Below are 16,425 nucleotides of genomic sequence, written 5' to 3' on the forward strand. Positions count from 1 at the left end.
CTCTCCGCACCCCGGCGGCTTTGGTTGCTGCTCGACGGCCCGACGACTCTCTCCGCACTCCGGCGATCTCTCCACAGACTAGCAGACCGACAGCTCCCTCTGTTGCTCTGTGGCGGGACGGTTGCCAGGCGATCGGGTGACCCGTATTTCCTTGCCCACTCGATCCCCTTGCTCCTCTTGATTATGCAACATGCAACTGTGAAGAGAGAATTAGTGTTTGAGCAGTGCAGCGTGAAGCTTGGCAAAGAGATCCACTCATCCGGAGCGCCAGTCGCTGCAGGCTCGTTGTTCTCGCCACCGCCGTCGTCGTGGAACATCGCAGCTCATGTCAATTTGTGAAGTTTCCGGAGTCAACTGGCCCGCCGTGGTGACATGACCGCATGAGTCGGTCGTGCCCAAGGAGAGGAATACATGATGATACTGGTTGTGTGTATATAGATTAGTCTGTTGGTGTGAATTGAAAGCGACCAGCCATAGGGGCATAATGGTCATTCCACGTCAATTTTCATAATTAAAATAATTGTGAATTCATCAAAATACAGATTAGGGCAAATTATCAAAAGATCAAAGAAAAATGGGGCAAATCATCCTATCACCAAATAAAACGTGGCAAATCATCCAATCACCAAATAAAACGTGGCAAATCATCCAATCTCCCCTTCTCAGCCGGTCGGGCACGTGACCGAGCCAACCGCACCCACTTCAAACCCTAGCAAGCCTTTCTCCTCTCCCCGAAGCTTCCAGAAGCGGCGCGCATGGAGTCCTCCGCCTCCGGCGACGGCTCCTCTGCCACGACGGCTGCTGTTGCTGCGGCAGCAGCGGTGGCGTCGTCCTCATCGGGCCCCTCCACCTCTGCCTCCGCCTTCTCCGCCGGTGTCTCGGGTGGGGCAAGCGCCACCCACTACCTCGCCAAACGCGTGCTCCATGGCAGCGCCGTGCAGCACGTCGCCCGGGGCCACTTCCGCTCGGAGCACCTTTGGGAGATCGTCCTCTGCAAGGTCGGCTCCTCCTCCTCTCCCCTCCCCGACCCTGCTTGCCTAATCACGGGCTGTAGTGGAGAGCTTCGATACGTGAAGGGCTCGGTCATGGTTTCCTTGTCAGTCCAGTGGGAAGGGGTGCTCCTGTGTGCCGCACAGTTTGGGCTTGGAGGTCTGGATCCGGGCGGGTTTGCTTATTGCTCCCCTCGTAGTACTAGAAGTAAATAGGTGAGGAATTTGTCGCCGGTTTTGTGGGAACTTGTAGACACAAACAGATCGTGGTCATTCAATCAATTGGGTTGGCTAACACTGTCTCGGTTCAGCAGCGTAATAATTTGGAACATTTTATCTTGGTAATGTGGCGTCTTCTTTCTCCATTTCTCAATCTACTTGGAGTATGGTCATGGTAAAACCTGAATCAGAAGGTCGGACACTCATAGAAATGTTCTTAACGCTACATATGTCACCAACAGGGAAGTGTATCCAACAAAAGAACTGCTGTACATATCAATCTCTTGTTGTAAGGCTGATGTATTATTTGTGCATGATGCTGTTGTTGCTTCTTGCTTATTATTACTCTGCATTTTACTGAAAAGTTGGTTATTGCTGCAGGGAACTTCACTTGAATTAGTTGTGGTTGGTGAGGATGGTGTTTTACAGTCAATCTGCGAGCAAAGTACATTTGGGATTGTAAAAGATGTTGGTGTCTTGGATTGGCGCTTTAAACACTTCGGTATCTGGCCTGAGGTTCTGTTCATTTTTGCAACAAAGCATAATACTTTGCATCTCTTCTTGTGCTCGTCTTTGTTTTAATTGCTTTTTGAGGTGTTAACATGTTGAATGATATTTAATTGCTGTATTTTTCAGATTGAAGGGAAAGAAATTCTGGTTCTACTCTCTGATTCTGGAAAGCTTTCTCTTCTTTACTTCTGTTGTCAGATGCATAGGTGAGTCCTGGTCCTTGTTAGTTTATCAATGCTCTTTTCTTCGATGCAAATTTGAGCTCCTTATTATGCAGCAAACAATTTGTTGCAAATTAGTATGTTGTACTCTAGCAGTATTCTGATTATAGGTAACCGGGTCCTTGTGAGACTTGAAGAAGTTAGAAGATAGCATGCACTTTAGAGATAGGGAGAAATGTGTATTTTTGTATATAGGATAGGATGCATATCACTTTCAGCATCCTTTTTTTTTTGCGAAATATATCACTTTCAGCATCCAACTCACCTGCTGAAATAGCAACCAGAATTTCGGAATCTGGAAGCATGTACATACTATACTGCAAACAGTAGCAAGAATTTGAGCGGATTGCAATACTCTTTTACTAATTCTACAAAGTACCTTGGTTTGTTGCCTATCGTTGCAAACTTTTAAGTTACTTTTACACATCCCCCTATGGGCTTCTAGTGTAGCAAGTGGGAACAAAGCTCATAACAATGGTTCGATGCTTCCAGCTCTACACTTTCCAGACGAAATAAACAGAGTGAGGCGATTCCTGTAAATAAATTTAATAACCTGGTTCAGTATTTGAGGGCAGGCCTGGTGTGTGGTGAAGTCCTCCCCACTTGTGCCAAGAGGTCCTGGGTTCGAACCAGCCTCTCTGCATTGGACTTTGCAGGGGTAAGACTAGGTTCCATAATCCCTTCCCAGACCCCACCTTGTGTGGGAGCTTCTATGCACTGGGTCTGTCCTTTAACCTGGTTCAGTATTTATGGAAGCATGTTATCTGCTGGTTCTTAATCAAACCTAACGTGAACTTAGTTGGTGGTATTTAGGCATGGAAGTTTCATTCTGCACATATGTCGTTGTGTTTGAGATTGATTGGAGTTGCTTAGATTGTTTGTCCACTATTCAGATAATTATTATTGATAGGCATTAATTTTTTGTAGGTTTATTCCAATTGGAAATATCGAGTTATCTAAACCAGGAAATATGAGGGATCAACTGGGAAGAATTTTGGCTATAGACCACGAGTGAGTGAAAGTTCTTCTTGTGCTGAATCTTATGTTCATGGAAGTGACAGAATGCTTGTTACACCAGAGCTCTGGTATTCTGTTATCAGTCAGTGATATATTAATCCTTACACCACTCAAACTTTCTTTAGAGCAATTATTTTCTTTACGTCTTCCGTTATAAATTGACTCAATCACTGGAATTTATTATAGTGCACTTGTGCACAGAGCATCTTTGCAAGATTTTAGGCCTATTATTTGTCTTTATCTGCAGTGCAGGCTTTATTTTGCAGCTGTCTGTCTATTAGGTGGGAGTATTTGATTATGTGGCATGAGGAAATATCTGTTTAGTTTTTGACGCTACACTTCCTGTTCGTGTCTTGAGGGTTGATAATTGATGCTTCTTTGACTCCAGAAATAATACTACTGCATTCCTAATGCAACATTCTGGTTATCAGGTTACAATATTGATAGGAAAACCCCTATGGACCTTATATTTGAAGGATGTAATCCAAGAAAATATTTGAACTATGTAAAATGGTCCTTCAGTGACTTGTGAGGCATTTTACGGATGTCCTCTTTTGATTCTGATTATCGATATATATATTCATTAGGAAGATTTGTTAATTGTGCAAAGCTTTCATGTGCATATGAACATGACACTGTAGACTGCAGTCATCAATGAATTTTCCTAAATGATGTTTGCATGACCTTTTGAGCGCTTGGAAAATGGATCTTGTCATCAAGTTATTGACATTTGTTGTGTCTTTTGTTATCAGCTCTGCTTGGGTTGCTATTAGTGCGTACGAGGATGCATTTGCTGTTGTGCGTGTTGGAAGGACTCAGCATGTTTATGGTCCAAATAAAGGTAATTTCTTTTACAAGGTGGCTATTGAATATAAATAGTGCCTTTCCTACTTCTGTTGCTCAAGCCCAATCTAATCTAGTACATTATTCCAGATTTGAAGATCTTCCATGTCATAATTTGAGAAATATTTTTATCCACCAGAAATTGTAGAGAAGGCAAAAATCGTGCATGCTGTATATAAGACCAGTGATATCCGCGGTACGGTTTGGAGCATGTGCTTCATGAGGACTCGCTGCTCGATGGATGAATATTACCCAGTTGTGGCAATGATAATTAACAGGTTTGCTCTTGGCTCGTTACATGCAGCTGCTATTTGATTTTTTTGTACCATCAGTTGCTATTCAGTTCCCCAGTATGGTTGTGCAAGTGGCATAGTTTCTTTGTTTCAGGAAGGGCTCTGATGCAAATGACTTGTCAATGTATGCACTAGCTGCCAACGATGGTGGTATCCAGTACCTATCTGGTTACTCAGAACCCGGACCTTTGGCGCTTGAGATCGCTGAAATTCCTCAGCTGGATGGCTTTGGACTTCTATTTCGTGCTGGTGATATTCTAATTGTGGATCTTAGGGACCCAAAGGACATCTGCTGTACCATTAGAATAAGCATGACAGGCAGTCTGGTTGGAGAACAAATCAGTGTTGAAGATTCATGTCGAGGATTAGATGTTGATGACGATGTTGCTGCTTGTGCTTTGCTAGAACTGAGAGATTCTGGAAATAACATAATGATGGATGACAGTTACATGGCTATTGATGGTGCTGATAACCCAGGAAGCATGAAATCAAGGGTTATTTGCTCATGGAGCTGGGAGCCGGATGCCGTGCGAGGACAACCGAGGCTGATCTTTTGCTTGGATGATGGAGAATTTCATATTCTGGAATTTAATTGGGATACAGAAGGATTGAAGGTATTGCCTGAGCGTGTCCATAGGGGTTTGCCTTGTAAACCTCTTTTATGGATGGACAGAGGAATGATAGCAGGGTTTGTAGAGATGGGAGATGGAATGATCCTTCATCTTGAACATGGTAGACTGGTGCATAGAAGTACAGTTCAGAATGTAGGACCAATATTGGATTTAGCAATTGCTGACTACCATGGTGAGAAGCAGGATCAGTTGTTTTCATGTTGTGGAATGTGCCCTGAGGGATCATTGCGTGTTATAAGGAATGGTGTCAATGTGGAGAAACTTCTGAGGACTGAACCTATTTATCAGGGTGTTACTGGTTTGTGGACATTGAGAATGAAGAAAACTGATACATATCACTCTTTTCTTGTATTGGCATTTGTTGAGGAAACAAGAATACTATCAGTTGGACTGAGTTTTAAGGACATCAGTGATGCTGTGGGATTTCAGACTGAGGTTTGCACTTTGGCATGTGGTTTAATAGCTGATGGTTTACTTGTGCAAATTCACAGCAAAGGCGTAAAGCTTTGTTTGCCTACATCATATGCTCACCCTGAGGGTGCCACCTTAACTTCTCCAGTTTGTGTTGACTGGTATCCTGATGTCACTATCAGTGTTGGTGCTGTTGGACATGATGTTGTTGCTGTTGCTACATCAAATCCTTGTTGCCTATATATTCTCAGGGTCAGACCATTATCTTCACTCCAGTACGAGTTGTATGAGACACAGCATGTCCAATTGCAATATGAAGTATCTTGCATATCCATTCCGGAGGAGGACTTGAGACTTAGAACGTCATCTTCTGCTTTTGGTGGTGATTTTAGGAAGAGAAAAGGGAATAATTCTGCTGCTGAAGTTGATGTTCGCATGTTTGCTGTCATTGGAACTCATAAACCTTCTGTGGAAGTCATCTCATTGGAACCTGATGAAGCATTTAGGCTGCTCTCTATTGGGTCTATATCAGTGAACAATGCGCTCGGTGCTCCAGTTAGTGGCTGTATACCCGAAAATGTTCGTTTTGTAGCATCTGAGAGGTTCTACATTCTCGCAGGTCTAAGAAATGGCATGCTACTCAGGTTTGAGTCAGGAACAAGCAAAGACCAGTATCTCCCTGGTTCCTTTTACAAGGAGTCTTTTGCACCTTCTCTTAATGCTCTCCTTCAGTTGGTTGCTATAAGGCACATTGGAATTACCCCTGTAGGCTTGGTACCATTGCATGATTCAGCTAATTCTGATATTATTGTTCTCAGCGATAGGTCTTGGCTGTTATATGCTAGTAGACACAGCTTGGCATATTCATCCATCTCATTTCTGCCTGCGTCCCATGTGACTCCAGTATCTTCTGTGGATTGCCCCAGCGGCCTGCTATTTGTTGCAGAGAACTGTTTACATTTGGTAAGTTACTAGGACTTGGTTGAATCCACAAAGCAAAACATGTGTGCACACCTTCTCTTGTGAGGGATCAGGGTGATTGCGTTATTGCTCATAATGCATATCTCGAGTTACGTAGTCAGACAAGGTTTTTGAGTCGAGTCGTTCTGGGGTAGCGACTCTTGGCGATTCGTGCCGTGCCGATCGACTAGTCTTGACTAGTCGAGGTGTTTTGAGTTGACTTCCAGTTACGACTCATTGACTAGTCGTGACTAGTCGTTCGACTCGAAAACAGGGGAAGTAACTGAGATTGATAGATTGATAATACGATTGTATAGTGCATATTAAGTTCAACTGTCAGATTAGAAATTACTGCTGTTGTTTGATGCCTATTAAGTAGAAATATGTATATTACCTCTGTTCTTCAATCAATGTCTAGCATGGGGTTTATTTCTGAAATTTTGACCCAGGACCTCCAGAACACAAGTAGAGACACTCTACCATTGCGTCAGGCTTGCCTTTTACCATTTGTATGGACACAAGTAGTTAAATGTGACAGATGGAAATGATTGTAGATTTATGACAATGAGAAATTCCAATCATTTTTCAAATAATTTTTCCTGACACATAAATAGAGGGATGTAATGGTAGAATTCTTGTGTTGGGGACCTTGTCAGGAGATGACGCAAATTTCCATGATAGGCTGTAAGAGCATCACCAACAGATCCCCAATAACAGTTTTTCAGATCATTGGGGATGCTTGCTTTTGCAGATCCCAAATAACCCCATCCCTATTCAAACTGTCATATGGGCCCCACTTTGTCAATGATCTCTCTCTCTCTCTCTCTCAGAATGGTGGTGCGGTGGTCGGTGGAGGTGGTGTGGTGGTGGTGCAGTGTTCCGGTGTTTGGAGGCGGTGGTGGAAGGGCAGGTCCAGGCAGCGGCGGTGTGGGCGGCGTCTGGTGGGAGGGCGGGGGGCTGAAATATGGGGGGAGAAGCAACTCCCCCTCTATATTGGGGGAGTTGGGTTTATTTATTGGTGATTCACTGAAAACTTCTTGGGGAAAGGGAATCTGTTGGAGCTGATTTTTTGGCCCAACTCCCCCAATACCGAGAAAGGGAACATTATTAGAGTCTGTTGGAGATGCTTTAACTGGAGTGAACGCCAAGATTGAGGGATCGATACTTCTTCCCTCTCCGACTCCTGTTTTCTATCTTACACCCATTTCGTGTCCTGCCTGAGATAATTTCCTGGGATTGGGAGTGAAGAAACAGTGTTTTTCTGTCTTTGCTCACGTCCCAAACAACTACAGCGGTGGCTAATTCCATGGCTAACCAAAGAACCAAATATAGTCCCATGACAAGTTACGTTTTGCTGGCCAGCAAGTACTGTATGCAGATATCACTTGGTTAAACAAACAAACAACAACAAAGCGTTTTGTCCCAAGCAAGTTGGGGTAGGCTAGAGATGCCTTGTCACGTATTCCCTCGTTCCTAATTTATCACTTGGTTAAACAAACAAACAACAACAAAGCCTTTTGTCCCAAGCAAGTTGGGGTAGGCTAGAGATGCCTTGTCATGTATTCCCTTGTTCCTAATTCGGTCCTTTATTGTATGTCCACAATCCACCTTAGCATCTGCATTTCGGCGATACTCATTTGTTCGATGTATTGTCTCTTAGTAGGCCAACACTCCGCTCCATATAGCATCGCAGGTCTGATCGCCATCATGTAGAACTTATCTTTGAGCTTTTATGGGACCTTCTTGTCGCAGGATGCCAGATGCTTGCCGCCACTTCATCCACGCTGCTTTGATCCTGTGGCTAACATCCTCATCGATACCACCGTTGCTTTGCAGCATTGAACCCAATTATCGGGAAGTGTCCCTCTTAGGCACTATATGTCCTTGCTAACCTCTCCCTCCTCACCCCTAGCACCACTAAAGTCACACCTCATATACCCGGTCTTGGTCCTGCTAAAGACCCTGGGACTCTAAAGTCTGTCTCCACAATTATAATTTCATATGGATGCCCAATCTAGTCTCGTCAACTAGGACCACATCATCACCAAGGGACATCTCCTTGTATATCCTATGCGACCCTGTTCCATCACTATGGCAAAAATGTATGGGCTAAAGGCTGATCCTTGTTCTAGTCCTACCTGCGCAAACACTTAGTTAAATCAGTAATTCTTGAATTACTACAAAGTACTTGATTTAGTATCTCTGTTATCTTTATGATTTTCTGGTTTACATAAATAATAAAATATCTAGCTTAATGCTGTTTCCAGGACACCGAACTATTTCATGGCAAAAACAGCGTCCGCTAATCAGTATCTAGGGCAGATCATAGTTCAGTTTTCTTTGCAGGTTCGCATCCAGTTTGCAAGCTGGACCATATCAACCTTTGGTAATAGTTTCTGCTAAAAATATTCTAACGTAACTCTGTTTTGTCAGTTAGTAGTTGGAGACCTGGAGGGAACCTGGGTCTTTAGCAGTTATCACTTCTTTATACTGCATGCGCCTTTTTTGTGTGTGATATCAGACGTTTCAAATATTGAGACAAGTAATGTTGGCCAAGTCAGACCTCTTAGTTTTTCCTGTCCCATTGGAACCATGCCCTGTTAGGTTACTGTGCTGATATTACTACTAGACTTCTATCTGTTCCAGGCTGTCAGTTAGGTCTGCCATATGGTATGAGGTAATTCAGACAAAAGTATACCACTTTTCTTTGGGGCTTTTGCCGTAGCTGTTATTGTGATGTTTTTATTTTTTTCACCTGCACATGTGTATGTGTCCCATGAGTGTTTGCGCCATGTGCATTACAGTTTTAGTCTAAACCATTTTTTTGTCAGGTTGAAATGGTTCATGGCAAAAGATTAAATGCACAAAAGTTTTCAGTTGGAGGGACTCCAAGGAAAGTGCTATACCACAGCGATAGTAGAACACTGTTGGTTATGAGAACTGGTTTAACTGGTGCATCATGTTCTTCAGATATTGTCCAAATAGATCCTAATAATGGGATCTTGCTTTCCCGATTCAAGTGTGAACTTGGTGAAACTGCAAAATGCATCCAGATTGCGAAAATAGGAAGTGAGCAAGTGTTAATTGTTGGGACAAGTAAATCTACTGACCGGCCAATGATGCCAAATGGCGAAGCAGAAAGGTTAACATCTCATCTATTCTTGCTAATTAAGTACTGCTGTCCTGTCAGATATCTTTGATCCATTAGCAATATTTCTTTATTCAACTTGCAATTTCAGTGTTCCAGTTATTATTGATCTGTTTACCTCTGGCCTGTATGTTTGCTCATTGGCAGTCCTTCTCATATTTTTATGTGAGATCAACAAATAAATAAATGTACTTCCACTCACATGTGGCACCTAACACAAATAAAACAAGTACACTACTACTTTTATGTGAGGTCAACAACAACAGCAAAGCCTTTAGTCCCAAACAAGTTGGGGTAGGCTAGAGGTGAAACCCATAAGATCTCGCGACCAACTCATGTTACGACAAATAACAAATGCAGAAATACGATTCCAACTCAAAATAATGCTCTTATTTTCAGTTTCTTCCCAACCAATTTCTTCCAGCCACAGAAATAAGAGTGAACAAATTATAATTCCAAAGCGGCGATAGACATTGTCCTCCTGCCATGCAGTCAACTTAATAATGCCTACACATATGTTTCGACATTCGAAATGTTGTGTCTTGCAATGATCGCTTACAGTTCTCCAATGCCTGCTGCATGATTTTTCATTGTATTTCCGTTCTTTTTAATCGTGAACCGCGCGCAAAGGCTGCAGGATACGATATTTTGACGACTTCCTAAGCCAGTGACTGAACTCATGTTTTATAGTTTCGTAACAACCCATGTGCATTGTCTAGTATTTCCTAGTGTGAATAAGAAAGTGGATGTAAAAAAGAAGAACGGGATAAAGGTAAAGTAGGGATGAATTCGTCTCTTGCCTCACCATCTGACACGGAGTTTTGGAAGCTACGGCCGAAGAAATGCAGCAAAGCAAGTCGTCTTTGGTTTGGAGCTAAATTCCCAATAATTTTGCACATTCAAGCAATGAAAAGCCTTACATTTGCAATGATCTTATAATGATTTTTTTGCATACCATGTTTAAGCACTTAACCTCATTCTTAGTTTCTTATGTTGTACTATAAGAACATAAAGAGGAATCATCGGGACGTCAATTTCTTTTCTTTTTTCCCTTAGGGGCTAAAGAATTCTCTGAAATGCTAGACAAGCAAGGTGCATCATGAAAGCTACACGTGAAATCTTATAGATAGGATGAAGTAACTGCCTCTTGCCAGGGAAGACAAACATAGTGTAGATGGTGTTTAAGACATGTGCCACTGATATTATGGATGGTGTTCAACCATGGGTAAGGACTAAGGACAGTCCAGTTACAACTAATCTTTTGATTGTTTGTGAGGTATCCCACTCCTGGTGGCAACCATCTGTAATTGATAATTCTGTGCAAGACTACAATTATATAGTTCTAGAAAATATGCAAGTGAGCATGGGTGGATATGCCCACACTGCGTTTTTCTTTATTTGGGTATATCAACAAAATCTGGAAAATTCACAAATGTGTATATGACGAGCAAAGAATTCTGAAAAAACTATACACATTTGTAACCTGTACAAAATACGTAACTTTGTGTGCACCGTTCCATATTTTGTCTATTTTGTATGTATTATTTGTACGGATACAAATATTCATATGTCTGGCATAATTTTTATCGATGCCCTGACTTTCGTACAGTACATAATTGTGAATTTTTAAATCGGTGCATATGCCTACATGTTCAAAATATCTGCACTTAGGTAATTCTGCTGTAATGGACGTTGATCTTTTTCTATTCCCAAAGGCTACAAGCTTGAATGTTGTGTGGGCTCAAGAAGCAGCCAACTATGGTTAGCTGCTGTATCTAAAATTAAGTTAGATTTCATTTGGTTAATGCACCGATTATTTGATTAGATATCAACTCTTGAGGCTATAAGGTTCTGATTTAACTATGATTTCCACTAGCCAGGCTGCTATTACGGCACCTTATATTCGAAGCTACATGACACGACACCCTATCGATGATCTAGCCACCTTTAATTTGTTAAATTTGAAGCATTTTGTATTTGAACTTAATATTTTTCTTAAACAAAAAGGGAAACACGTAGCCCTTTTTGCAAGTTCCCATTTTGTTGCCTGTAATTCCAGGTCGGTTCTCGCCTGGTCATTGCCTGCCATGATTTTATGTGGATGCCTTTTCCAAATTACTCGCTTAGTACATGTTCTTCGTTCCAATTTATCATTCATTATTTAGTTGATTGCGGCTTAATGCTATGTTGATTTGTTTTTCTGTTCTTAATTGTAGCTGCTGCACTTAATCTATTTTTTCCTTTTCCATGACTTGTCACTTTGAACTGTTTTTTAACTGTAACCATTATCTCCTCATGAAGCAGTATCAAAGGACGCCTAATTGTTCTAAGTTTGGATACTCTTGGAAGTCCTCATGAGTGCAGTTCATTTATTCCGACTTCTAATTTGAGTTCCTCTTCTCATACGGGCTCATTCCCTGAAATTGTTGGATATGCAAATGAAGATTTCTCTAGCAACAGCATGTGCAGCAGTCCTGATGATATTTGCTACAATCAGATTCAATTTGAACAAATAGCAGGACACCTGAGATCACTGACTCATGTTACCTTCACTGGTGCAGTTCTTGCTGTATATCCATATCTAGATCGATATGTGTTGGCAGCAGCTGGTAATACGGTATGATATCAGTTATTTCTTTGGCTCTACTTTTTGATAAATCACTTGGAAATTGGCTCAACGACAGAGCAATGAGCAAGACTAGAAAAGTAACATTGCAAAGGAGCTCGGTTTTGTGACAGCCATAACACTCGTTCTGCAAAGGAGCTCAGCCTTAGGGCAGTGTCATTTTTAATTTTTCTGTAGGGATATTCCATGGGAGAGTTAATATTCCCCAACAAAACAGTTTTTGTGATAACAGCTGGCAATCAAACTCCTATCTGTTGTTATTTCATATACTACTAAGCTAAATTTCTCAAACTTGGTTTTAATCTGACTACCATCAATTGTGGAGAATCATTCTGACACTCTTCCCATTTTCTCTCTATTTTGATAGCTTTCTGTATTTGGTTTTGTGAATGAAAATCCTCATCGTATGAAGAAGTATGCCGTGAGTAGAACACGATTTACTATTACTTGTTTGAAGACATATGCATCACAGATTGCAGCGGGCGATTGTCGTGATGGTGTTCTCTTCTATTCTTATCATGAGGTAACATTGAGTTTAAATGTTGCATCTTCACAGATGATGTTTCTTGTTATGGAGTAATGCTCTTATAATTGCTTCTGATCCTGCTCTTCTCTTTTTTTATTGATATCAGAATCTTAGGAAGTTGGAACTTGTTTATGCTGATCCTGCTCAACGATTGGTGGGTGATGTTGTCCTGTTAGACTGTGAAACTGCTGTTGTGTCAGATCGTCGTGGTAGCATATCTGTATTATCCTGCCCTGGACTGGAAGGTACGCTATAGCCGATTTGTGTATATGTAGATGAGTCTGATAGCGGTATTTCACTTATACTTTTGCGGTGGTTATTCATAGCCTATCGTGTTCACTTTCTTGTCTTATGTATGTGCTAAACATTTAAGTCACATCCTAGCTTAGCACACAGAAAATTGGTTGACATAAATTGGTTGAGGACATGTTGCTGTGGGTATTGTTCTAAAGTAGAAGCTTAGGATTCCTCGTTTGTATATGCCTGTTTCTCACTGTTCAAAGCTGCTTCCTAAATTATCGCATTCTTACTTTGCTTTTAAGACTTACTTTGACATCTTTTAAATATGTCTTGGCAGTTTCTGAAAGTCCAGAAAAGAACTTAGCTGTACAATGTTCATTTTTTATGGGCGAAATAGCTATGAGCATCCAGAAGGTGAGTTTTTATTGCTTAGGGTCTTAGGGCTAATCAGTTCAATTTTACCATGAGGGAACACCGAGGAGTGTTTGGTTGGGAGGGATTTGTTTAGGAATTTTGGTTTTTAATTCTAAGATTTTTTGGGTCTAAACCCCCCTACCCAACAGGTCCTTAAGGATCTCACCCATTAACTGTGGTTTTGTTTCTTTGTTATGGCTTATCCTGTTTCTATTCCTTCACTTGGAAAAATCACACTAAGTGTTAGCTTTTCCTAACTATTTAGAACTAATGGAATGTTGTAACTCGTTTGTGCAATCTACCGTAGGCTGCATTTAAGTATCGGCTCCCTATTGGTGATGAGACAGACCCAGTGTTGGAATCAGCTTATAACTGCGTTGTGGCGAGTACTTTGCTGGGGAGTGTCTTTGTTATGATTCCTCTCACCAGGTACTTCTGGGCATGTTTTCTCAATGTCCTTCACATGAACAGATGATCAAAAGTTCATTAACCTGCCACTGTACTACACTGGAGTTCTGTTTAATGTCTTCTCATCGAACATAGAGCTGTGTAACTACCTTTTGGAAGTGACATTTCATACACACCTGTTAATAGTTCTGATCCAGTTTCTGAAGCTTATGAACTGATAATGCAGTGAGGAGCATCAACTGTTGCAAGATGTCCAAGAAAGACTTTCACTTCACCCGTTGACTGCTCCAATCTTGGGAAATGACCATGCAGAGTTTCGTCGACGTGGTATCCCGGTAGGACAATTATCCTTGCTCTTTGAACAATTGTACAAAATACTGCTAATTCTACGTGATAAAGTTGTTCTGAAAGCCTTTAGTGACGTGCGCCGTTGATTTTACAGTCAGGAGTGCCTTCAATTCTGGATGGTGACATGCTGGTGCAATTCTTAGAGCTCACCAGTGAGCAACAGCAAACTGTTCTTGATGATGGGTCTTCAGTAAAGGCACCACACAGGTCTATCTCCGTTTTCCAGGTCATGCGAATGTTGGAGCGGGTCCACTATGCGCTGAACTGAGGTTTTCTGCAACCAACTTGGTTCACTCATACCACTGGACATACCGTTTTCCATTCTGCTGACAAATCGACAAGTGCGTTGGTACTGCAGATAATACCCTGCCGTGACCTGCAGAAAATACCGCCGGACCAAGGTAGTACACATTTGGTGCTGAGGTGATGTTAGCGTGTAACAGTCAATACCCTGCCGTGACCTGCGTCTCCCTATTTATAATACTGTATAGACGTTGTAAAGTACCGAAGTCTGTACATAAAATTTGACAACAGAACATCCTCAGAATTGACGAACGTTGAGACATCCTGAATAGAAGTGTTCTTAAGCAACCGGAAGAGCTCTGCCTTCTCATTTTGTTGAAAGAATCGGCCGCTTCACATGACATGAGATCAACAATATTGGTGCAACCACTGTCGTGACCCCACCATGCAGTTGCAGCTTCAAAATGACATCCCTGCCGCGCTGCCCACCCCACCCTGAGATTCCACTTCATCGTAATCTGAGGTTGCTGCCTGGGCCTGGGGCACTTGTAGGGCATGGCCCCCAGGGGCGTCTAAAAGCGCCGCCGGGGGGTGAGTTGGCGCAAAAAATGGCCCTGGGACGAGTCGGTCCCCAGCCGTCAGCCCGAGGGCCGTCCTCAGGCACGTATTAAAATTAAAAAAAACCGTTTGGCGAAGTTATGATAAAAACTAGTTAAATTTTGGCCAAACATGGCATATTTTGACGAAATTCGCGCATTTTCATTACATTAACCTAATCTAAAAAAGAAAGGGGCTGAAGTCGTCGCCGCCATCGTCGTCGTCGGCCTTCTACTCCTTGACGCGGGCGCCCCTGCTGGACCCCTGCCCGGCGTTGCCATGGCGGACTGGTGGTGGCGCATCGTCGTCGTCGTCGTCGCTGTCGCAGATGACGACGACTCCGCCTTCGTCGTGGCCGCGTCGACGCTCCGCGAAGCGAAGTAGGGTGGCGTGCTGGCGCTGCTTCGCCTTCTCCAGGCGCTCCTTCATAGCTATGGAGTCCCTGCGCGCCCATTCCAGGGCCACGTCGTCGTCGTCGAGCTCCGTCGTCACCGGCGCGGCCGGCTCCTTCTTCACCGGCGCGAGCCCCGGCTCCGTCTTCACCGGCGCGAGCCCCGGCTCCGTCTTTGGCTTGACGAAGCGTGGAGGAGGAGCCGACGAGCAGGCGTGCCGGCCGCCCTCGTTGATGACGATGTCGGCGATGCGAGTGCGCCGGCCGAGCGGCGTCTCCGCCGCGGGCTCGGCCTTGACGCCGAGCAGGGCCGGAGTGCCGGAGGAGTGTGATGAAGATCGGGAGGAGGAAGAAGAGGAGGACCCGAACCTCCTTGGCGCCCATGGCCCGGCGCGTCGGTGCTGCGCCGGGGCGGCCGCCCTCGCCGGGTACGCCAATGGCGGGTCGTTGCCGCCCTCGAGGTACGTCAGCACGCCCTCGAGTGTGCGGCCGGGGACGCCCTATCACAGGTGGCGCCCCTCGCTGTTCTGCCGGCCGCCAACCACCGGCGCGCCGTTGATGGACGCCAAGCGCTGCTGCTGGCGGCGCTCGAAATACGCCGCCCAAGCCGCGTGGTTGTCGGCGGCGTACTGGGGGAGGGAGAGTTGGGCGTCGGTGAGGGAGGCGCGCACGACCTCGACCTCCTCGGCGAAGTACTGCGGCTTCGCCACGGCGTCGGGCAACGGGGGAATGGGCACTCCCCCGGCGCTGAGCCTCCACCCCGTCGGCCCAGCGCGCATGTCCGGCGGCGCCGGGATGTTCGCCTGGAACAGGAGCCAGGACTCCTGTTCGCGGAGCGAACGGCGGCCGAAGCCGTTGGCCGCCGCCTCGTCTCCGGGGTAGTGTTCCGCCATGGCGACGGGCTCGGGAGAGGTAGAGAGATAGAGGGAGGGGCTGGGCGGCGGCGCTCGGCAGAGGTAGGGAGAGGGAGGAGCTGGGCGGCGGCGAGGGGCGGGGCTGGTGTGGGCACAGGCGAGTGCAACCACCGGCTATATAGCTGCGCCGCACCCGTGTGTACGCGTGCGAGGGAGGGGAGGCGTCGGCGCGCCGTCCCGTGACGCGCCGCCCGTGAGGAATCAATGGTAAGGCTGACCGGCGGCATCCTTGGCATTGATTCCCTGCGGGAACCGAGGCCGTTGGGGGAAGACGAGGCGCCGTGTCGCTGACGCGGCGGGCCCGCGGCTGTTTCGCGCCAAAACAGTTCGCCCCGGCGCCCCCGGGCGTCCCCCAGCGCGCCGGGTTCGGCCTGGGTCCGCCGGTGCTGTTTTTGGCCCAAGCCGGCGAAAATCGGGCTCCTGGGGGCGCGACTGGGCCGTTTTTTTGGCGCCAGCACGAAAAAATCGCCTGGAA

At 44.8% G+C, this 16,425-nt stretch overlaps 1 protein-coding gene across 4 annotated transcripts; it reads left to right on the plus strand.

Moving 5' to 3' along the window:
* Positions 1-649: 649 nt before the first annotated feature.
* On the plus strand, positions 650-14,396 carry LOC125537038 (Cleavage and polyadenylation specificity factor (CPSF) A subunit protein). 4 transcript variants are annotated; one of them, XM_048700334.2, is made up of 15 exons: positions 651-998; positions 1,590-1,724; positions 1,845-1,924; positions 2,867-2,950; positions 3,709-3,797; positions 3,939-4,077; positions 4,187-6,098; positions 8,927-9,237; positions 11,545-11,860; positions 12,237-12,392; positions 12,502-12,640; positions 12,973-13,049; positions 13,357-13,478; positions 13,684-13,792; positions 13,900-14,396. In XM_048700334.2, exons 1-15 carry the CDS (start codon positions 756-758, stop codon positions 14,071-14,073), a joined length of 4,086 nt encoding a protein of 1,361 aa, XP_048556291.1. In that variant the 5' UTR covers positions 651-755; the 3' UTR covers positions 14,074-14,396. The 4 variants fall into 4 exon arrangements, 3 of the variants coding, with proteins under 3 accessions (XP_048556291.1, XP_048556292.1, XP_048556293.1); XM_048700335.2 differs by having other exon boundaries at positions 652-998; positions 11,548-11,860; XM_048700336.2 differs by having other exon boundaries at positions 692-998; positions 1,590-1,710.
* The last annotated feature ends 2,029 nt before the right edge of the window (positions 14,397-16,425 follow it).

The sequence above is a fragment of the Triticum urartu genome, chromosome 2A (genome assembly GCF_056163025.1).
Source record: "Triticum urartu cultivar PI428250 chromosome 2A, HENAU_Tu73, whole genome shotgun sequence".
Taxonomy (NCBI): Eukaryota; Viridiplantae; Streptophyta; class Magnoliopsida; order Poales; family Poaceae; genus Triticum; species Triticum urartu.